The sequence below is a fragment of the Schistocerca cancellata genome, chromosome 1 (assembly GCF_023864275.1).
Source record: "Schistocerca cancellata isolate TAMUIC-IGC-003103 chromosome 1, iqSchCanc2.1, whole genome shotgun sequence".
Classification (NCBI taxonomy): domain Eukaryota; kingdom Metazoa; phylum Arthropoda; class Insecta; order Orthoptera; family Acrididae; genus Schistocerca; species Schistocerca cancellata.
In genome coordinates, this window is record NC_064626.1 from 145,792,801 (window position 1) to 145,816,164 (window position 23,364).

A 23,364-nucleotide genomic window follows, 5' to 3' on the forward strand; every position below is an offset into this window, starting at 1 on the left:
TTGTGGCGCTCACCTGCACGGCGCCAAACACGCATATGACCATCATTGGCACCAAGGCAGAAGCGACTCTCATCGCTGAAGACGACACGTCTCCATTCGTCCCTCCATTCACGCCTGTCGCGACACCACTGGAGGCGGGCTGCACGATGTTGGGGCGTGAGCGGAAGACGGCCTAACGGTGTGCGGGACCGTAGCCCAGCTTCATGGAGACGGTTGCGAATGGTCCTCGCCGATAGCCCAGGAGCAACAGTGTCCCTAATTTGCTGGGAAGTGGCGGTGCGGTAGGACTGCGTAGGATCCTACGGTCTTGGCGTGCATCCGTGCGTCGCTGCGGTCCGGTCCCAGGTCGACGGGCACGTGCACCTTCCGCCGACCACTGGCGACAACATCGATGTACTGTGGAGACCTCACGCCCCACGTGTTGAGCAATTCGGCGGTACGTCCACCCGGCCTCCCGCATGCCCACTATACGCCCTCGGTCAAAGTCCGTCAACTGCACATACGGTTCACGTCCACGCTGTCGCGGCATGCTACCAGTGTTAAAGACTGCGATGGAGCTCCGTATGCCACGGCAAACTGGCTGACACTGACGGCGGCGGTGCACAAATGCTGCGCAGCTAGCGCCATTCGACGGCCAACACCGCGGTTCCTGGTGTGTCCGCTGTGCCGTGCGTGTGATCATTGCTTGTACAGCCCTCTCGCAGTGTCCGGAGCAAGTATGGTGGGTCTGACACAACGGTGTCAATGTGTTCTTTTTTTACATTTCCAGGAGTGTATGTGTGGCAGCCATCTGTAGCTAGAGGGCTCCGCATAGCAGCGTGCACCATGGTGGTAACGTAACTATGTCGGTGAGTGAGAAAGAGTGTCCTGTAATGGAATTCTGAATTCGAAGAGCTCTTCCACACATGGAGCGCTGTCTCGTTCAGCTTGTCAATGCCGGACCACCCACGAGCGCTTCGACGTCTGTAGAAGTCCGACGCCTCGAGTTCACTGTCATCGTTCATCCTCCATACAGTCCCGGCTTGGGCCCATGCGCTATTCGTCTCATAATCTGTATTTTGGCTGCACCCGCACTCATGGTAAATTGTTTGGATGATACTGCCACTATAACTTTTATTGTACTATTATAAGAAACTTATTTTCATACTTGAAAATGTCCTAAGGCCGAAATCTGGATCGTATAACAATAAAATAAAAGTGAAATGAAATTTATTTCATTACAATAGCGGCAGCACGATTCAAACGATTTTCATCTGTTTCCAAAACAAAAGACCACTTTCGACGACTTTACTTTGGTAGTGATCAAGCGGTGCCAGCAGAAGTGAGGCTGTGGCTCCGTCAAAAATGTCAAACATTCTACACTGACGGTATGAACAAAGCGATCTCTCGTTAGGAGAAATGTGTTGGTTACCAGTGTGACTATGTTGGGAAAAAACATGTAGAGATGAAGAAAAAAGATGTAGATTGTCAATACAGTTCGTTTTAGTTACAAAGCTTTGAGAATTTTCCAGACAGTGACTTTACGGAGGGTGGTCGTAAAAATTGCATGAAATCAGCGGAAGCAATCACTTGTGAATGCTAAACTGCTGCCAGCAGTCTATGTAGCACAATGACTGTAAGTAGGGAGTTAAAAAGGTTGGGGTACAGTGGTCGAGCAGCTTGTCATAAGGCACACACGTCTACAGGCAGTTGTAGGCGAAGGTTGAGATGTTGCAGCCAGCCGCTCTGGAAGAGCGGTTCTATGCGCTTCAGTCCGGAACCGCGCTGCTGCTACGGTCGCAGGTTCGAATCCTGCCTCGGCCACCGATGTGTGTGATGTCCTTAGGTTGGTTAGGTTTAAGTAGTTCTAAGTCGGGGACTGATGACCTCAGATGTTAAGTCCCATACTGCTCAGAGCCATTTGAACCATTTGAGATGTTGCAAGGGGCGCCGCCATTGGACAGTGAACGAGTAATTTGGAGTGATAATTCATGCCTTACCTTGTGGAAAAATGATGGAACGGTTTAGGTTTGATGAATGGGTGGAGAACGTTACTTGCCACCATGTGTAGTGTCAGTGATGAAGAGCAGGGGAGTTATCCTTGCGGTATGGAGGGCTTTTCCGCGCTTAGGGCGTGCTGTGTCGTCCGAACAACGCACAGCCAGGGTAAAAGCACCACAGGCGCAAAATTGCGAGCTGGCGCCATTGCTATAGAGACTTGTTACTTGCGCGAGATCCAGCAGCCCAGCCGCTGAGGATGAAATACCTACTTCGCCTCGGCCAATTGCCGGCCGAGTACAATCCGCCAATGAGCTGGCCACCGAGTCGTCACAAAGAAAGTTACAATTTACTACGTAAACGATTGCAATTGAGACTCAAAATTCAAAGAATTAACCCAAGAGAGGAGAACATTAAATTGCATAACACGCTATCTGACATTGATATGGTCACCCTGCTAAGCAACTGACTTGAGTGTGACCAGTTTCCTCATATAAGATTACGTGAATCTTTATCTTTTTTTAATAGTACAAGTCTATATGCCAACTAGCTCTGCAGATGACGAAGAAATTGAAGAAATGTATGATGAAGTAAAAGAAATTATTCAGATAGTGAAGGGAGACGAAAATTTAATAGTCATGGGTGACTGGAATTCGGTAGTAGGAAAAGGGAGAGAAGGAAACGTAGTAGGTGAATATGGATTGGGGCTAAGAAATGAAAGAGGAAGTCGCCTGGTAGAATTTTGCACAGAGCATAACTTAATCATAGCTAACACTTGGTCCAAGAATCATCGAAGAAGGTTGTACACATGGAAGAAACCAGGAGATACTAAAAGGAATCAGATAGATTATATACTGGTAAGACAGAGATTTAGGAACCAGGTTTTAAATTGTAAGACGTTTCCAGGGGCAGATGTGGACTCTGACCACAATCTACTGGTTATGAACTGTAGATTAAAACTGAAGAAACTGCAAAAAGGTGGGAATTTAAGGAGATGGGACCTGGATAAACTGACAAAACCAGAGGTTGCACAGAGTTTCAGGGAGAGCATAAGGGAACAATTGACAAGAATGGGGGAAAGAAATACAGTAGAAGAAGAATGGGTAGCTTTGAGGGATGAAGTAGTGAAGGCAGCAAAGGATCAAGTAGGTAAAAAGACGAGGACTTATAGAAATCCTTCGGTGACAGGAGAAATATTGAATTTAATTGATGAAAGGAGAAAATATAAAAATGCGGTAAATGAAGCAGGCGAAAAGGAATACAAACGTCTTAAAAATGAGATCGACAGGAAGTGCAAAATGGCTAAGCAGGCATGGCTAGAAGACAAATGTAAGGATATAGAGGCGTATCTCACTAGAGGTAAGATAGATACTGCCTACAGGAAAATTAAAGAGACCTTTGGAGAAAAGAGAACGACTTTTATGAATATCAAGAGCTCAGATGGAAACCCAGTTCTAAGCAAAGAAGGTGGAAGGAGTATATAGAGAGTCTATACAAGGGCGATGTACTTGAGGACAATATTATGGAAATGGAAGAGGATGTAGATGAAGATGAAATGGGAGATACGATACTGCGTGAAGAACTTGACAGAGCACTGAAAGACCTGAGTCGAAACAAGGCCCCCGGAGTAGACAACATTCCATTAGAACTACTGACGGCCTTGGGAGAGCCAGTCCTGACAAAACTCTACCATCCGGTGAGCAAAATGTATGAGACAGGCGAATTATCTCAGACTTCAAGAAGAATATAATAATTCCAATCCCAAAGAAAGCAGGCGTTGACAGATGTGAAAATTACAGAACTATCAGTTTAATAAGTCACGGCTGCAAAATACTAACGCGAATTCTTTACAGACGAATGGAAAAACTGGTAGAAGCCGACCTTGGGGAAGATCAGTTTGGATTCCGTAGAAATATGGGGACACGTGAGGCAATACTGACCCTACGACTTATTTTAGAAGCTAGATTAAGAAAAGGCAAACCTACGTTTCTAGCATTTGTAGACTTAGAGAAAGCTTTTGACAATGTTAACTGGAATACTCTCTTTCAAATTCTGAAGGTGGCAGGAGTAAAATACAGGGAGCGAAAGGCTATATACAATTTGTACACAAACCAGATGGCAGTTATAAGAGTCGAGGGACATGAAAGGGAAGCAGTGGTTGGGAATGGAGTGAGACAGGTTGTAGCCTGTCCCCGATGTTATTCAATCTGTATATTGAGCAAGCAGTAAAGGAAACAATAGAAAAATTCGGTGTAGGTATTAAAATCCATGGAGAAGAAATAAAAACTTTAAGGTTCGCCGATGACATTGTAATTCTGTCAGAGACAGCAAAGGACTTGGAAGAGCAGTTGAACGGAATGGACAGTGTCTTAAAAGGAGGATATAAGATGAACATCAACAAAAGCAAAACGAGGATAATGGAATGTAGTCGAATTAAGTCGGGTGACGCTGAGGGAATTAGATTAGGAAATGAGACACTTAAAGCAGTAAAGGAGTTTTGCTATTTGGGGAGCAAAATAACTGATGATGGTCGAAGTAGAGAGGATATAAAATGTAGACTGGCAATGGCAAGGAAAGCGTTTCTGAAGAAGAGAAATTTGTTAACATCGGGTATAGATTTAAGTGTCAGGAAATCGTTTCTGAAAGTATATGTATGGAGTGTAGCCATGTATGGAAGTGAAACATGGACGATAACTAGTTTGGACAAGAAGAGAATAGAAGCTTTTGAAATGTGTTGCTACAGAAGAATGCTGAAGATTAGATGGGTAGATCATATAACTAATGAGGAGGTATTGAATAGGATTAGGGAGAAGAGAAGTTTGTGGCAGATTCAGAAGGATGTAGGCTGCAGTAGGTACTGTGAGATGAAGAAGCTTGCACAGGATAGAGTAGCGTGGAGAGCTGCATCAAACCAGTCTCAGGACTGAAGCCCACAACAAACGAACAACAATAGTCCTTCAGAATTGACTGTTAGGGACCAAGGATCGTATATACTGAACAGATAGTGTTGTGAGTAATTATCAGACTCAGAACAGACAAACTAATTACATGTTGTATGTTAACCGGGGACCTAGAAACGACGGAGAGGCTCCGTCCCCGCCGCAGCCGCAGTGGTCCACAGCCCCACGACGACTACCGCAGTCCACTTCACCCCTCCGCCGCCCCACACCGAACCCAGAGTTATTGTGCGGCCCCTGGTGGACCCCCCCCCCCCTCAGCGAACGTCTCACACCAGACGAGTGTAGCCCCTACGTTTGCGTGGTAGAGTAATGGTGGTGTACGCGTACGTGGAGAACTTGTTTGCGCAGCAATGGCCGACATAGTGTAGCTGAGATGCAATAAGGGGAATCAGCCCGCATTCGTCGAGGCAGATGGAAAACAGCCTAAAAACCATCCACAGACTGGCCGGCTCACCGGACCTCGACAGAAGTCCGCTGGACGGATTCGTGCCGGGGACCAGGCGCTCCTTCCCGCTCCGGAAGGCCGTGCGTTAGACCGCTCGGCTAACCGGGCGGGCTAATTACATTGTTATTTAAAGTTTTCCCCAAGCAGTAAGAAGGGAACAGTTAAAATATACACTGTAAACTTTGAAATATCTTCTGTGTCAGCTGTCACTCTCCCAACCAGATGTACTGCACAAAATACTGTGTGTATCTTACCACAAGTCTGTCGAAAAAAATGTAAAGCGGCGATTACGAATGGTGCGAACTAATAATCAAATGTCATAAGGTCTATCGTCCTGGCAAGATGGAGCAAGACGCTAACCAGAAAACACAAGGTGCTAACCAGAAAACACAAGGCTGATCACAGCACGCCGGTGCTGCTTATATTTATCAATAATAATTGCAGCAAAACCAGGTGTTGTCGTCGACTGCCTGCATTGCTCGATGTGTTGTTATGTACTGACCCACGCAGCTGCAACTGCGACGATGCGCGATCGCGGCAGCCCAGACAGGTAAAACTACCATCTCCATTCTCCGTAGCAGACAAATGGTTCAAATGGTGCAAATGGCTCTGAGCACTATGGGACTTAACATCTGACGTCATCAATCCCCTAGAACTTAGAACTACTTAAACCTAACCAACCTAAGGACATCACACACATCCATGCCCGAGGCAGGATTCGAACCTGCGACCGTAGCAGACAATACAGAATAATTCGACTGCTCGCTAAAGCAGTCATAGCACGAATCCTCGTTTCTCAGATCGAGCGTAGCCTCAGTTTCTCCTATTCAGCACCAGCAGCTGCGCAATCATCTTCTTGCAACAAAATTTCCGCCAATCGCCTGTCTTCCCCCCAGACATTGTGTGCACGGGATTCATCGCCCCATGTCACAAAATTTGAGCCAATGGGTGGCATCTGGCAGGCATTTTAAGCTGAAACGTTCTCGAGGCCTCTGCGTCGCTACCGGAACCATCGGAATGTTTCTTCAGAGTCGCCCGCCAAGAGCGGGGGTGTAAGGAGCTTATAAAGGAGCGCACCTCGTCGAGACGGCCCGTAGCGGCGCCAGACACTTTGTGTTAATACATCGCAAAAAAACTGAGTCTGGACCAGTTTTTCCACGGAGTGGAAAAATCGCAGCTTTGAGTTTTACGGTACAAGACTAGGGCCCCACCCCACGCCCGCTCTATACAAAGGTGCCGCCCGCCGAGGTGTCATGTCCACTGGCTTTCTCTCAGGTCATCCGTGGAGGCGCTATAAACAACCACGACTCGGCATTTTCCTCGGGACCTTTGCCTTTCGCGGGCTAGTGCTCTACTGCACTCAGCAGCCTAAGCACGACACGCCACCCGCCATCACGGCTAATCGGTTTTAATTCGCCATGAATTTCCATAAAATTTTCTCTCATACATTCCATTACTCTCAGTTTTGTCACTTAGTCAATTTTCTGTTGCGAATATAATGTGCGCACCCCCCCCCCCCCCCTTTTATTTCAGAAGCGCATTTTTTTACGAATTTTTCTATGACTGATAACTAATTATTTATAATTCTCATATTTATGGAGCATCTTTCGGCCTCTTAATACGAGTATTTTGGAACTGTGTACAGCTACGTTCATCCTGAGTAGACGGAGATTTACCCGATTAAAAAGAAACAAACAGGCGTGCGTATTCCTCACAAGGTGCAGTACTTCCCCAGCAGTCGAGGATACAAGTTCTCACTCTTTGTGAGCACATTGGGGATGTTGTAGCGCAGGCTTCGTCTTGTTGACCAGTCTGTGTAAGTTGGGAGCGGCCAGTTAAGCACCAAGATGGCTCTCCATCGTTTCCACTGTCCTCGTACTGCTAATTCAACTGCTCAACCAACTCATCCCAAAATACCTGCGTGTTGCGGGGAAACATTAACTTTTCGTCCTCACTGCGGGAGTGCAGCAGTGGCGAGTTAACCTAATGAAGAAGCTTTCGGAAATCTTTGTGGCGGGCGGAAACATCCATCACTGCCGGTTATTCCAAATAATGGAACGAAAAATGAACAATAACAGCAATATTAATTATTATTATTTTAACAGCTAACAATCAAATTGTTGTGTCTAGACAAGACAGTCTAGACACAGGGCGAGGAAGCCGAAAGGGCACGCGCTTAAATCACGCAGGCTAGCTTAGGTCTGAAACAGGATACGTAATGAATGCTATAAAGAAAAGTACGTAGCTGCTGGAATACTTAACTTTAATCCATCATTTGTATACAGCATTCTTGATGATACAAGTGAGCTCTCTCTAGAAATGGTTAATGGCGCCTTGCTAGGTCGTAGCCATGGACTTAGCTGAAGGCTATTCTAACTATCTCTCGGCAAATGAGAGAAAGGCTTCGTCAGTGTAGTCGCTAGCAAAGTCGTCGTACAACTGGGACGAGTCCTAGTACGTCTCTCTAGACCTGCCGTGTGGCGGCGCTCGGTCTGCAATTACTGACAGTGGCGACACGCGGCTCCGACATGTACTAATGGACCGCGGTCGATTTAAAGCTACCACCTAGCAAGTGTGGTGTCTGGCGGTGACACCACACAAATACTGTCAAATAAAGAGTAATGGGGGGCAAACTTTTTCGAAATGAACACTTCACACTTGGTTTTTAATAAAAAACCAGTTACGCACAGGACAAATTTTGTACGTATATCCGATTTTTAATGTGTATTAAAATTTAATGCAGGTGATGTCCCTTTTGTTGAACACAGTTTTGAGACCTCTGCTGAAAGTCCTCGTATGCGCGTGTATGTCACAATAAGAGTTTACTCTTCCTGTCTGATTGCAACCTTCATTTCGACTAATGTGTAGACTTTTTGACTGGAAACATTTTATTTAAAACATTTCCACAACAAAAATTTGCAGAATGTGAAATGACCATTCGCGGAACGAGCGAGGCGCTACATCGATTGACAATCGTACAGCAGCATCCTGTTGAAAACAAACATTTTGACTGCTCGGTAAACGTCATCTTCTTAACTGTGGATGCACAAAAGTGCTGAGCATAAGAACTTCCTTCAGTGGTGGCAACTGCACCATTTTCACCTTGGCCGCGAGGAGTGGCCGCGCGGTTTGAGGCGCCATTCACGGATTGCGCGGTCCCTCCCGCCGGAGGTTCGAGTCCTCCCTCGGGCATGGGTGTATGTGTTGTTCTTAGCGTAAGTTAATTTGAATAGGGTTTAAGTCTAGGGACCGATAACCTCAGCAGTTTGGTCCCTTAGGAATTCACACACATTTGAACATTTCACCTCGAACCAATCGATTCCCGGCGGGGTCAGGGATTTTCTCTGCCTCGTGATGACTGGGTGTTGTGTGATGTCCTTAGGTTAGTTATGTTTAAGTAGTTCTAAGTTCTAGGGGACTGATGACCATAGATGTTAAGTCCCATAGTGCTCGGGGCCATTTGAACCATTTTTGAACCTTGAACCAATACAGGCGTATGGTGGCGAAAATCGTAATCGCATAACTCTGTGTTACATACTCTGAATGAGAAGGTATGTTCTCGAATTTTATGAGGTCTCTAATTAACTCATTTCCGGAAATTATATTTATTGACCTTCCCACTGAAATGAAAATTGCGTCTTGTGACGATTGCTGCGTTCATTTTCTTTGAGCAGTTCGCTTGCATTTGAATGGCGGAGTCCTCTCGTTGCTCATAAACTGATGTCTTAAGCTGTTGAACAACACGTGTCTTGTATGAATGGAATTTTAAATATTTTCGCAAAATTGTGCCTAGTGGTTCACGACTTAGCCTTAATTTATGTACGTATATGCCTGCAGATCAGTTTATACTCCAAGTCAGCGCTTGTTCTATCCTCGGTTGTTTGCCAGTCTAATGGTATGCCAATAATGGAATTTTCTCCCTCTGTACCTACCTAGATGCCGTAAACATAATAGCTGTTTCGAAAACTTCGGAATCCCGTAGATGCCGTAAACATAATAGCTGTTTCGAAAACTTCCGAATCCCGTCGGCCACTATGTATAAACAAGTAGATCATCGTCGCATTCTTTGAGGACACACGAAACAATTGTTGACGCAGATATACTTCCGATACAAAACCCGGGAGTGATGGAACGTTTTCCAGCATACTGTTAGCCCTACGGAAATAGAAGGAGACGTCTCGTCGTGTCTCCGAACATCGGCTCCGCTGACAGACTTCCTTGCAAAAATCGGATTTGTTCAACTGTTTAGGTCATCGGTCCCTAGACTTAAACACTACTTAAACTAACTTATGCTAAGAACAACACGCACACCCATGCCCGAGGGAGGACACGAACCTCCGACGGGAGGGAGCGCGCAGTCAGTGACATGGTGCCTCTAACCGCGCGGGCAAATCGGATTTGTTTAGGTTTCCTTGTTACTGCCGAGGAGAGCAATTTAATGGCTGCTACCGGTTCTTATCAGGGGCCGCTTAATAACTGCCTCTCCGTTCCCCCGTAACGATGCTGCTGCCGGCTATTTTTGTTTATAGGCCCGAGGTGCTGTCGTCCTTTCCCGCCATGTAAAAGGGGTGTAACAAGACGGTCCGCCACGAACGAAAAACATTATCAGCGCGGCAATAGTTTGCGGTTTTAAAGTGTCGTGAATCCGCGCATGCTCACTAGACGGAATAGAACGCGTATGCGCAAAAGGGGGTACTCCGAGTGTGCTTTCTGCTTGTTATTGTTCATTGTTAACTGTTAGTGATGAAATCTGAGCAGCTAACTTAAGGCATTGTGTACAAGCTTTTGGGCATTTTTCAGCGAATAAATTTTCATAAATTAAGTAAACAAACGTCATATCTTTTACAGGCAGACTTTACTTCTATACATTGTTGTTGCGAAAAAGATTCTTTGTACTGCTTCGTATTATACAGGGTGATTTTTTTCCACCGCGTTCAAACTCCAGGGATTGATCGACGAAAGGATACAAAACAAAAAAGTCTAATGAACTTATGTCCGGAAATGCATCGTTTCCATACTAGAGACCAGCTATTCAGTCATAATTTGTTACAGAGACTGAAGTCTAACACGCGCTGTACCAAGAGGCCACAGTTACAGCATGCATAGCCTCCTCCTAGAGGACAGTACTGTTCCTCATACGTCACGCCATAGCGCCCTCTCCTGACATAGTAGTAAGTAGTGTTGTGTGCGATTCACTTTTCTTGCTGACTCACCTTGTAATGGATGTGATTCAGCGTTGTACATAATGGTTCCGTATTCGAATCGAGAGCTTGTCAACACGGTGTTTACTTACAGAAAGGCAGATGGCAACAGGAGGTGGGCAGCAAGGTTGTATCAGGAGACCTGTCTCTGCCGACAATGTTCGGGCATCAGACTTGGAGGAAAATGTGATTAACACTGTGGAAGGCGACCGCTGTATCAGTACCAGGCAACTGGCCCGCCAGTATAGTTGAACATTCTCCATGACAACTGTTACTACCGTTATCACTTATAGCGTGTGCAGGCCTTACTAACGACAGACTTTCCGCATCGGATGCAATTTTTCCACTGGTTTCTTCACCTGGCAAGCACGATTTCGGGATTTGTGTCATCCATCTTATTTGCAGCAGAGGCCACCTTGATGCTGAGTGGTATCTTCAGCTTTCATAACGGTAATCTGTGGGACAGTATGCAGAACCCCCATGATATGGTGACAGCGAATCATCAGCAACGGTGCAACCGGAATGTGTGGCCCGGGATAACTGGCGACCTTCCACGTCGACTAACAAGCCGGAACAGTCGGCTTTTCTTGCGGGTAATTTTGCCTCCCCAGCTGAAAGAAGTATCATTGACGATTCGAAGGGTGATGTGGCTACAACACGATGGTGTTCCAGCCGTTAATGTCCGGACGCATCTCAGCCGTGTCTCCCCCGATCGATGGATCGGATGAGGGGGTCCAGTTGCATGGCCTGCTCGTTCACCGAACGAGCGATTTCTGGTTATGGGGCCTTCTCAAAAGGAGCGTGTATGCAGAACCCAATCCGGATGTGGAGACCCTGGAGCAGCGTGGTCATGCTGCCTTTGTTCCTATGTAGCCTGGCCGACGTGAACGTGTGAGACAGTGCATGTTACGGCGCGTACACGCATGCGTTGAGGCACATGGAAACCATTTTCAACGCAAACAGCACGTATTAGACCGCAGTCTCTGTACCAATGTAGGACTCAATAAATGGTCTGTAGGATAGAAACATGCGTTTCTGGACATAAGTTCGTTAGACCTTTTCTGTTCCGTATCCTCTCATCGATCAATCTCTAGTGTTTTTTACACGGTGGGGAAAAAAAATCAGCCTGTAGAAATGGGATGCAACATACAAGGCTTGAGCATCCTAATCTAGTGTACAGCGAGGAAAGGTCAGTGTTGCCAATGTACTTGTTTTTCAACTAGATCAGGTTTTTCTGAAAGGTCATGTGGTTGGAAAAATTAATATCTGGTTACTAGTGGGAAATTTAGTCCTTTTAAAATGTTGCCTGATTTAATTATAGTGTTTATAAATATTACGTTCTTCAAAAATGTATTTTGTTCAGTACTTACAGGGTGTTTCAAAAATGACCGGTATATTTGAAACGGCAATAAAAACTAAACGAGCAGCGATAGAAATACACCGTTTGTTGCAATATGCTTGGGACAACAGTACATTTTCAGGCGAACAAACTTTCTAAATTACAGTAGTTACAATTTTCAACAACAGATGGCGCTGCAAGTGATGTGAAAGATATAGAAGACAACGCAGTCTGTGGGTGCGCCATTCTGTACGTCGTCTTCCTGCTGTAAGCGTATGCTGTTCACAACGTGCAAGTGTGCTGTAGACAACATGGTTTATTCCTTAGAACAGAGGATTTTTCTGGTGTTGGAATTCCACCGCCTAGAACACAGTGTTGTTGCAACAAGACGAAGTTTTCAACGGAGGTTTAATGTAACCAAAGGACCGAAAAGCGATACAATAAAGGATCTGTTTGAAAAATTTCAACGGACTGGGAACGTGACGGATGAACGTGCTGGAAAGGTAGGGCGACCGCGTATGGCAACCACAGAGGGCAACGCGCAGCTAGTGCAGCAGGTGATCCAACAGCGGCCTCGGGTTTCCGTTCGCCGTGTTGCAGCTGCGGTCCAAATGACGCCAACGTCCACTTATCGTCTCATGCGCCAGAGTTTACACCTCTATCCATACAAAATTCAAACGCGGCAACCCCTCAGCGCCGCTACCATTGCTGCACGAGAGACATTCGCTAACGATACAGTGCACAGGATTGATGACGGCGATATGCATGTGGGCAGCATTTGGTTTACTGACGAAGCTTATTTTTACCTGGACGGCTTCGTCAATAAACAGAACTGGCGCATATGGGGAACCGAAAAGCCCCGTGTTGCAGTCCCATCGTCCCTGCATCCTCAAAAAGTACTGGTTTGGGCCGCCATTTCTTCCAAAGGAATCATTGGCCCATTTTTCAGATCCGAAACGATTACTGCATCACGCTATCTGGACATTCTTCGTGAATTTGTGGCGGTACAAACTGCCTTAGACGACACTGCGAACACCTCGTGGTTTATGCAAGATGGTGCCCGGCCACATCGCACGGCCGACGTCTTTAATTCCCTGAATGAATATTTCGATGATCGTGTGATTGCTTTGGGCTATCCGAAACATACAGGAAGCGGCGTGGATTGGCCTCCCTATTCGCCAGACATGAACCCCTGTGACTTCTTTCTGTGGGGACACTTGAAAGACCAGGTGTACCGCCAGAATCCAGAAACAATTGAACAGCTGAAGCAGTACATCTCATCTGCTTGTGAAGCCATTCCGCCAGACACGTTGTCAAAAGTTTCGGGTAATTTCATTCAGAGACTACGCCATATTATTGCTACGCTTGGTGGATATGTGGAAAATATCGTACTATAGAGTTTCCCAGACCGCAGCGCCATCTGTTGTTGAAAATTGTAACTACTGTAATTTAGAAAGTTTGTCTGCCTGAAAATGAACTGTTGTCCCAAGCATATTGCAACAAACGGTGTATTTCTATCGCTGCTCGTTTAGTTTTTATTGCCGTTTCAAATATACCGGTCATTTTTGAAACACCCTGTAAGTTCAGTGTTGTATTTCAAAATTTCCAACTTGCTCTTTCTACGTCACAGAAAAAATTACTTTCTAGCGTCTGCTTATATTGTAAAGTCTGTTGAGAAACATAAGCTTAAATGCTATTTGGGTGTGAATGGCAGAATGGGGCCTGGCATTTTCAGACAGCAACTAAACTCCAGACGTCAGAAGACCACATCGCTTATTCTGTATTGCACGTCGAAGATTAGTCAGGGTAGCGCAGTAAGCTGTTGTCACTTGCTGCACAAACCCGAATAGTTTTTCTCTGTTTACATTTATTTTACATTCGGTCGTGTCTCTTGATATTTTACTACAGCTTGGGACGCAAAAATATGCTAACAAGGGGAGGTCACGACGTGGGGATCACAGATTTACTTCAAATTTTGTACACCTTTAGCAGCCCATTAACACGACATAATGAGCGAGTAGCAAGGTGCACTAGTCTGGCAATTCCGAGAAAATCGCAACAAAAGTGCTACGCGTCCGCGACTGCTACGGTCGCAGGTTCGAATCCTGCCTCGGGCATGGATGTGTGTGATGCCCTTAAGTTAGTTAGGTTTACGTAGTTCTAAGTTCTAGGGGACTGATGACCTCAGATGTTCAGTCCCATAGTGCTCAGAGCCATTTTTTTGCTACGCGTCCATTGTGTAACATGTAGCTGTGTGGGCCTTAAAAAGTCACTGTGGAAAAGTGATGGCACGGTATCTCAAAAGTGTTTGGTCAGAGGGTTAGCTGCCCTCTCTTTTTTTTTAAAAAAAAAAGAAAAAGTATGAAACCCTGAGTTAATGGGTCAACGATGAAGCGATGAACTTGAACAAGCGTCGTGGGAAGTCCGCCTCCAACACATAAAACGACCAATAACGAACAAAAATGGGATCAGCAAAAAAGAGCGTGGTTAACGTTCGCGTTTCGCGAGAAGGTCATGGACGAGGCAACGGTTCGAATCGTTGTGACATTCTTTATCTGCACTAGTCGAAGAACAGGGAGTCACCTTCGTTGTTGTGGTGAAAGTGTAAAATCAGTGATATTCAAATAAAATGCGCTTACACTGTTCGTTCTTGCTACATTAGCAACGTCTCACCGCTATGCGTGTTAACTGCCAAAATGGGCCCTGCCTCTGTGTCGGCAGCTCGAAGCGTCGAGGTGGAAAGTAGTTCCGGGTACCAGATAGTTTGTAGAAGAGATTTCGCAAATCACGACAGGCATACATTTTCAGGGAAGCGCCATACATTTCTTCGTTTAGTTATCGATAGTTATAAACATTCTTGTTCTAATAATGAGATTTAATTAAAAATAGTAAGTAGTCAAATCACATGAAAGACACTAAAACTTCATGCATACGCATGTGGTTTTTTTTTAAATTGCATTACCTCTCAAATTAAATAGTATGACCAGTGATGAAAGAAATATAGATTAAAAATTACATTTGAGCGGGAGTAGAGCCGTCTCATCACATATACTCGAACGCTAACGACTTTTTTTTGTTATTTTGGTCGTTATTGTTTGTTGCATTTGATAGGGGCGGAAGTGACAAGGCATCCTTTCAAGTTCATCGTAGATCCTTTCATTCAGCTTTCGTTTCCTTTTTTACGTTCAGCACCTACGCACAGATGTATAAGTCTCGTAATAGACGCGTAAAACTTCTCTTTTTCTCGGAAGTGCACCTTACTTGTTGCACATTCTTCTTTTAATGGCGTACTGAAAGTGTTCAAAGTTTGAAGTAGATCTGTGATCCCAAGGTCGTGGCCTCCCCTTGTATTGCGCAAATTATGTAGAAAAATAATAAAAACCAAACATAATTCGTACGGCGCATAGACCTGTAATAGAGAGCTGGTTTTCTCGCCGCTAGGAGCGCTAGTGTCGCTTCATCTGTTATCAGATGGTAACAAGTGAGAGTAGCGAACGTGTACGTTAAGCCTAATTTACACTACGACATTGGGTTGCGCCATTCGTTGCGTGGAATGCGTTGCACGCTAGTGGTTTCATATATGACTGTAGACACGGCGACACCAGTATACACTTCAGTTTCGTCGTTTTGTGGGTCCCTGAGTCGTGTCTGAAATGAAAGTTTTGGCAGCTGCATGTCGATTGAGTTGTGATGGAGTTAAAGCTTGTTGCGTGGAATCGCTGCGTAAGAAAAATATAAGAAACGTGTTTCAATTTGTGACTGGATGAAGAAAGGACGTCAGCTCGGTACATCAGCATCCTTGCTGAAATAATTTATAACGGAAGACCCAAGCAGTTCTTTTAATTATCTTAGAATGTCACCAGAACTGTTCACGTTTCTCCTAAATAGAGTTAGTTATTCGATAAGGAATAAAGGTACTGTAATGGATAAAGCACTGTCGCCAGAACTGAAATTACATATCATATTGCGTGCATTACAATCGAGAACACTCGACATGCTGTATGATACGGTTTTAGTTGGTGATGGCGCTATTTCATTAACACCAATAATTATTAGCAGTAATAATTACTAACATTAGCAACAATAATTACTCGAAGCAGGCCTCATTAAGGAGAGAATGGTTTGCAAATTACTGTCTTAAAGAGCAATATTTCAAAATTCTAACATATGTGAACGGGGAGCACTGCAGCGACGTTTTAAATAGATGAATATGGAATAAAGAATGCAGCTTCTTGTATTTTGTAGTCTTCCCTCTTGTCAACAATATTCCCTAACAAATAGTTGGCCAACGCGAACGATGGGACTTAAGTCTTGTAGACGAGAGCATTGCCACAGCTAGAATTAGACTTGCTTGTATTTTTCTTAATTCAGTTGTATATGTGCTCCTAACTCAGTAAATTTAGCCCTGCAGCTCAGATACTGTCAAACCATCTATGTTACGATGGCACATGACGGTCTCAGCGGCAGCAATATGTTGCTTATTTTTGTAATCGGCATCACTGAAATCCCACAAAAACATATGAAAAGCGTAGTAGTAGTAGTAGTAGTAGAAGGGTTGTGTGGGCGCACGACAGCAAGGTCTTCAGCGCCCGTTCAGTATCATAGTGTGACGGGTGTCAAGAAAAAAACTCAGAACATTTACATATAACGGAACAGAAAACACGGGGAACAATCATTGAAAAACATGTGCTCACCCACACCGAAGCGTGGGATGAAGCAGGGCGTCAACAGTAAAACATGGACAACACAGGAAGAAAAAGGTAGAGGGTGCTAAAACAATGTAGCAGATGGAAGTGGCTGGCTGACCGCAAGGGAAAAAGGGAGGAGTCAGCCACTCTGCAATACACTAACACCTCCAGCCTAAAAGTTTAGGCCAGAGTCCAGACACATCACAAAACTTAAAAACCCTAGACACACACGTCTCATCGTCAGCTAAAACATAGGGCAGATCCCCATCAACTTGTGCTTCTGCCCTTGCATCACGGAATAAAATGCAGTCTGTCAAAATGTGCCGGACAGAGATGTGCACACCACAAGCATCACAAAACGGAGGATCCTCCCGCCGTAATAAATAGCTATGTGTCAGAGGACAGTGCCCGATCCGAAGACGTGTGAGCGCCACCTCTTCCCGCCTGAGCAGCCGGCAGGAGGAACGCCACGGCCGAGTGGTCGACTTTACCGACAGCAGTTTATTGGCCGTCACCGCCAGCCATTCGTCCTCCCACAACTCCATGCACTTCCTGTGGAGTGCAGCGATGACTGACTGCAAGGGGATAGGACACTGGACCACATCCTGCTCTCTGCAGGCCTCCTTGGCAGCCCGATCAGCCTGTTCATTGCCCAATATGCCGACATGACCAGGCACCCAGCAGAAGGATACCTCTTTACCCCGCCGTTGGAGCAAGTACAGTTGGTCATGTATCAGCTGGACCATCTCTTCAGTCGGGTACAGGTTCTGCAGTGACTGCGTAGATATCCAAAAAGCGAACATTATTCTCCGTGCCCCACTTCATATTTCAGTTTGTCTGTACTCTACGAACACACATAACCTCAAAACTCATGCAAATAAGTTGCGCCAAAGTTGGAACACGTCGAAAGTGTTCAGTTTCACCAACGAGTTGCGGAAACGCGCTGCGCGCATGCGCAGTGGCCGGTAGCGCAGTTTCCTGCAACCTAGTGACGTCTTGTAAACTAGGTTTTAGACTAGGTGCTGTAGTTGGCTGTCAGAGTGCGACCGGCGGCCCCTTGGCGTGCGCAGGTGATGATCTTCCTGGTGGAGGGCGTGCTGCCGGAGAGCTACTTCGCCAACAACCTGCGCGGCCTGTCGGTGGACATGGCCGTCTTCCGCGACCTGCTGAGCCGCCGCCTGCCCGCGCTCTCCCGCCACCTCGACCGTCTGCAGGTCGCCGCCAACGACGCCTCCTCAGGTCAGCCGCTGCGCTGCGCTGCGCTCACGCCTAACACTCGAGCTTCTCGACGCCCTGGTGCAACACAATGAGCGCGCGCCTGCCATCTGCCAGTTCTGAAGTCCACTCTTCCGGCTACTGACGGCAGGGACTGGCATTGGTGTCTACAAGCGATTTATTTAACGCAACAGATTTTGTAATGCAATGTGATGGGTGCCATGACACTTATATGTACCCTCAGCAAGAGTTCGTTGATCTTGCTTATATTAATCAAGCGAATTGTCTATGAATTAACTTTTTATACCTTGGATTCACATACATGTAGAACTTTATAAAAGACATCATATTTACGTCAGTGACTGTAACACTTTCTTTATTTTACGATTGCAATTTCGGCCTTAGGCCATTATCAAGTGAAGCTTTCTAGCTCGTTTTGCTGCCGCGGAGGTAGCTTTAATTTTCACGTTGATGTATTCTGGAAAAACTTCATTATTCTTGCACTCTTTGTTAAACTTTATACATTCTATTGTCTTTAGTAGTTTTATCTGATGTGTTGGCAGAAGAGCCAACACCGTGTTGCTAGAGGAGGCCGAAATGCACGCGTTAAGCTCACGCAGACTGGCGTGAGGTCTGGAACAGTTAAGGGAATTTAGAGCAGCAAATAAAGTACGTAGTTGATGTAATACTTAACTTTAATCCATAATTGGAGAACATCGGTCTGAAGGTACAGGCATCACTAGTTAAATATCTATTGATAATGGCACCTTGCTAGGTCGTAGCAAATGACGTAGCTGAAGGCTATGCGAACTATCGTCTCGGCAAATGAGAGCGTAATTGTCAGTGTAGCATCGCTAGCAAAGTCGGCTGTACAACTGGGACGAGTGCTCGGACGTCTCACTAGACCTGCCGTGTGGCGGCGCTCGGTCTGCAATCACTGACAGTGGCGACACGCGGGTCCGACGTATACTAGCGGACCGCGGCCGATTTAAAGGCTACCACCTAGCAAGTGTGGTGTCTGGCGGTGACACCACGTTATCTTCGTTCGTTGGTAGTTCAGCAACATGTTCAATTAATTAACTTTTTACACCTGGCGTAAATATGATGTCTTTCATAAAGTTCTTCATAACTGTCAATGACAGACCAGTAGGTTCACCCCTGAGTGCATACCTCCCCTAATGTAGCCAACACACACTAACCAAATGGCCCATCACCCCCTTCCTGAGGGGGCAGGGAGGTGGGATGGGGTGGGGGAAACAGTAGGTTAAGTGCAGCGACATGGAAAACCACTTAACAGAACAATAGTGTAAGAGCACAGATTTTTCCCTGTACTGGCATTGGCCCTTCACTGCTTAGCTGTGCCCTGTTTAACGCAGGCAATACGCGGTTAATGACTGACATCAGTGTTGTATGAAGTATCAGAAGAAATTACTACCCCAATAAGCAAACGGAAATCTCAGTGCACCAAGAATAGTACTTGTGATCTAAGCAATTTATCATTACGTCCCTACAATGGCAGAGCGTATGCTACTATCACCGTAATGCGGCAATACAGAGCGCTGCTACTGGAAGAATTCGGCACCACCAGCACTGCTGGGGCTTCTCACATCTGTAGAATACGACTCGAAAACCTTGGACGGCTGACTGCGGTCCGATTACTGCCAATAGAATGCTGCCTTGTAACTTCACCGTACAGCAGATGAAGTGCTCTCTATCACTGTCTGCTGAAGAAGACGCTATCTCTCAGCCGCGGGGCGAAGTCCAGGTAACGTCTAAGTGTAGCAGCAAGTACAGTGTTCTAACACCTATCTACTGCAAAAGAGCACAGGGCAGCAAGTTCGCCCGTTGTCCGCGCAGAGCACGTCCGATGTGAACCAGCATTAAGACAGAAGACGGCAGACTAACTACCACGTTTCTCTACTACGTTTTCTACAGCAAGTCTCGGTTTCCCCTCCTCTTTCAACGTGGCTGGTGAATCATATTTCTAGAAGTCGGTTCCTTCCGCGCGCCGATCAATATCCGACTTGGACTTTTTTTCGCGTCGAAGCTTCTGGAATATCTCCCTATTTTATCGACAAAATGTGAACCTGCATATCCCCGTCAAGTCGATTACAGTGTCCGCGGGAAATCGCCATGCCTACACGCTCAACAAGTTATCGGATAGGGGCGCCGTGGTGGCGGTTCTCAAGCCGTGAGGAATCTCCTGTACTGTCTACGGTCGAGACGGCCAGGCGCCGAACGCCACCGCGTCTCAACGTTTGCCACTCTTAAGCTGCTTCCCCGCCAAACTCCAAAGAAATGGCCGCGGCAGACCGCTAGTCCTTCCCATGGCTACGTATCAAAAGCTTCCCAAGAGCTTCCCGGAAGGAAAATGGTTTGGTATAAGCATACATTCCCATTCTTTCTTACACTGACCTAGTACAGTATGCTTCTACCCAAACACCCAACACATGCAAACAATATGACTTAAACTAAGTGTACTTGATGTCAGTCACACAATGATCCAACAACTAATTAGGATCTATCTGATATCTCCTTGTAGTCGCTTAATCAAGTAATATTGCAAGGAAAGTTACTAAATAAACATACCTGAAACTCCAGCTAAACCCGCTTGGCAGAACAGGTGATTAGGATTGTGGAAAGGGCCAAATAAGGTGTCGGTCAGTTTCGCTTTAAAATTGTAATTTATTGTAATTTAATAACAGCTTTAAATCAAAACGGCACATAGCCGAACCTTTACAACTACGAGTTTCAAAATCCAATTGTTTCATAGCTGAAGGCCTCCAAACAAGAAATCTTAAAAACAACAAGCTAAATTACTAGCTCCTGAAGACATGCAATTAAATTGCAGATAAAATATACACTCCTGGAAATGGAAAAAAGAACACATTGACACCGGTGTGTCAAACCCACCATACTTGCTCCGGACACTGCGAGAGGGCTGTACAAGCAATGATCACACGCACGGCACAGCGGACACACCAGGAATCGCGGTGTTGGCCGTCGAATGGCGCTAGCTGCGCAGCATTTGTGCACCGCCGCCGTCAGTGTCAGCCAGTTTGCCGTGGCATACGGAGCTCCATCGCAGTCTTTAACACTGGTAGCATGCCGCGATAGCGTGGACGTGAACCGTATGTGCAGTTGACGGACTTTGAGCGAGGGCGTATAGTGGGCATGCGGGAGGCCGGGTGGACGTACCGCCGAATTGCTCAACACGTGGGGCGTGAGGTCTCCACAGTACATCGATGTTGTCGCCAGTGGTCGGCGGAAGGTGCACGTGCCCGTCGACCTGGGACCGGACCGCAGCGACGCACGGATGCACGCCAAGACCGTAGGATCCTACGCAGTGCCGTAGAGGACCGCACCGCCACTTCCCAGCAAATTAGGGACACTGTTGCTCCTGGGGTATCGGCGAGGACCATTCGCAACCGTCTCCATGAAGCTGGGCTACGGTCCCGCACACCGTTAGGCCGTCTTCCGCTCACGCCCCAACATCGTGCAGCCCGCCTCCAGTGGTGTCGCGACAGGCGTGAATGGAGGGACGAATGGAGACGTGTCGTCTTCAGCGATGAGAGTCGCTTCTGCCTTGGTGCCAATGATGGTCGTATGCGTGTTTGACGCCGTGCAGGTGAGCGCCACAATCAGGACTGCATACGACCGAGGCACACAGGGCCAACACCCGGCATCATGGTGTGGGGAGCGATCTCCTACACTGGCCGTACACCACTGGTGATCGTCGAGGGGACACTGAATAGTGCACGGTACATCCAAACCGTCATCGAACCCATCGTTCTACCATTCCTAGACCGGCAAGGGAACTTGCTGTTCCAACAGGACAATGCACGTCCGCATGTATCCCGTGCCACCCAACGTGCTCTAGAAGGTGTAAGTCAACTACCCTGGCCAGCAAGATCTCCGGATCTGTCCCCCATTGAGCATGTTTGGGTCTGGATGAAGCGTCGTCTCACGCGGTCTGCACGTCCAGCACGAACGCTGGTCCAACTGAGGCACCATCTGGAAATGGCATGGCAAGCCGTTCCACAGGACTACATCCAGCATCTCTACGATCGTCTCCATGGGAGAATAGCAGCCTGCATTGCTGCGAAAGGTGGATATACACTGTACTAGTGCCGACATTGTGCATGCTCTGTTGCCTGTGTCTATGTGCCTGTGGTTCTGTCAGTGTGATCATGTCATGTATCTGACCCCAGGAATGTGTCAATAAAGTTTCCCCTTCCTGGGGCAATGAATTCACGGTGTTCTTATTTCAATTTCCAGGAGTGTATATATATAATCAAAGCTAGGCTGAAAGCCTCAAGGCAAAAGTGGACAGAACAAACATATACAAGGTGCAATACAAACGGCAGAAAGCCACAATTAAATTTCAAAAAACTTTAAAATATATTACCATATTCTTTTAAGGCAGAAGGCCGCAATGTTTTCGCTTAAGGAGAAATTTTGAGAAAAAGGCTTTAAGCGGCTGAAGGCCCACAGTTGATTTTCCAAAAATTCAAAAATGCCGTAACCTTTAAGATTTCAATGGTGGAACGCACGCTAAATGAATAAGCAAAGCAACGACAATAACTAAATTTAAGAATAAGGCTGTAAGCGGCTGAAGGCCCACAAATGATCTACATAAATTGATTTACATAAAACACAATTTTTTTTCTTTTAAAGCATTGGCTATAATAGATCACCAACAGACCATTAAACACCCATGACGAGGACAGTACAGACGCTCCAGGGTTGGGTGGGCCTCCCCTCGAAACATTAACGTTCACTTAGGTGAGACACGTGGTGGGCCCAACTACACTTGATCCGTCGGTAACCCACCCAAGAGACAGTCACAGACCGACGGTCCAAACGACTTGCTAGGCACCAATCGGTACATAAAACTCAAAGACCAAACAGTTACAGACGTGATTATCCACAATGAAATATGTATTGAGCTGTCAAAACTACACGCCGTGTTGGACAGCGACAACAGGTGAGGAAAGTATGCTGCCTGAAATTACGTTAGTGGTCAGGACAGGTAACCGGAACACTAGCGGCCACAAGGCAGAAAATTCCGCTGGTGCTCTTGAATTGTAGTGAACCAATATAGTTAATTGACCGCACGGCGGCTCGATTTCACCACTACAAACACTCGGTGTCGCTCACACGAAAAGCTCCCCAACAGCAAACCACCGAAAGAACGACACAACATGAACGGACGTGGCTTGGGTACACAACACACCACTCAACTTTGACATCCTAGGTTGGTGAGCCACGAAGCTCGTAGCGATCGGAAAGATCCACAAACGGTCTGACACTGCGCAGGGACCGCCAGCGGACCCAGCCGACAGCAACGCATGGAGATATCCTCCCTGGTCCGCGCCAACCCACCCACTCCCCTCAGAATGCCGACAACATCTAAAGTAGTAGTCAGTGGAAATAACGTCAACTGCACACACAACCTGACAAACACTTGCACGAAGAGCTGAACGATACCCAACAGTAACTAAGGACACATGAAGACAAATCGGAAGTCGACACACAC

General features: G+C 46.4%; 1 protein-coding gene across 1 annotated transcript in view; it reads left to right on the top strand.

Moving 5' to 3' along the window:
- Positions 1 to 23,364, top strand: part of LOC126167178 (uncharacterized) — a 746,688-nt gene that overhangs the window by 592,106 nt on the left and 131,218 nt on the right. The window contains exon 4 of the mRNA XM_049920457.1: positions 17,681 to 17,849. Coding sequence (XP_049776414.1) covers positions 17,681 to 17,849 — 169 coding nt within the window. The remainder of the gene's footprint in view (positions 1 to 17,680; positions 17,850 to 23,364) is intronic.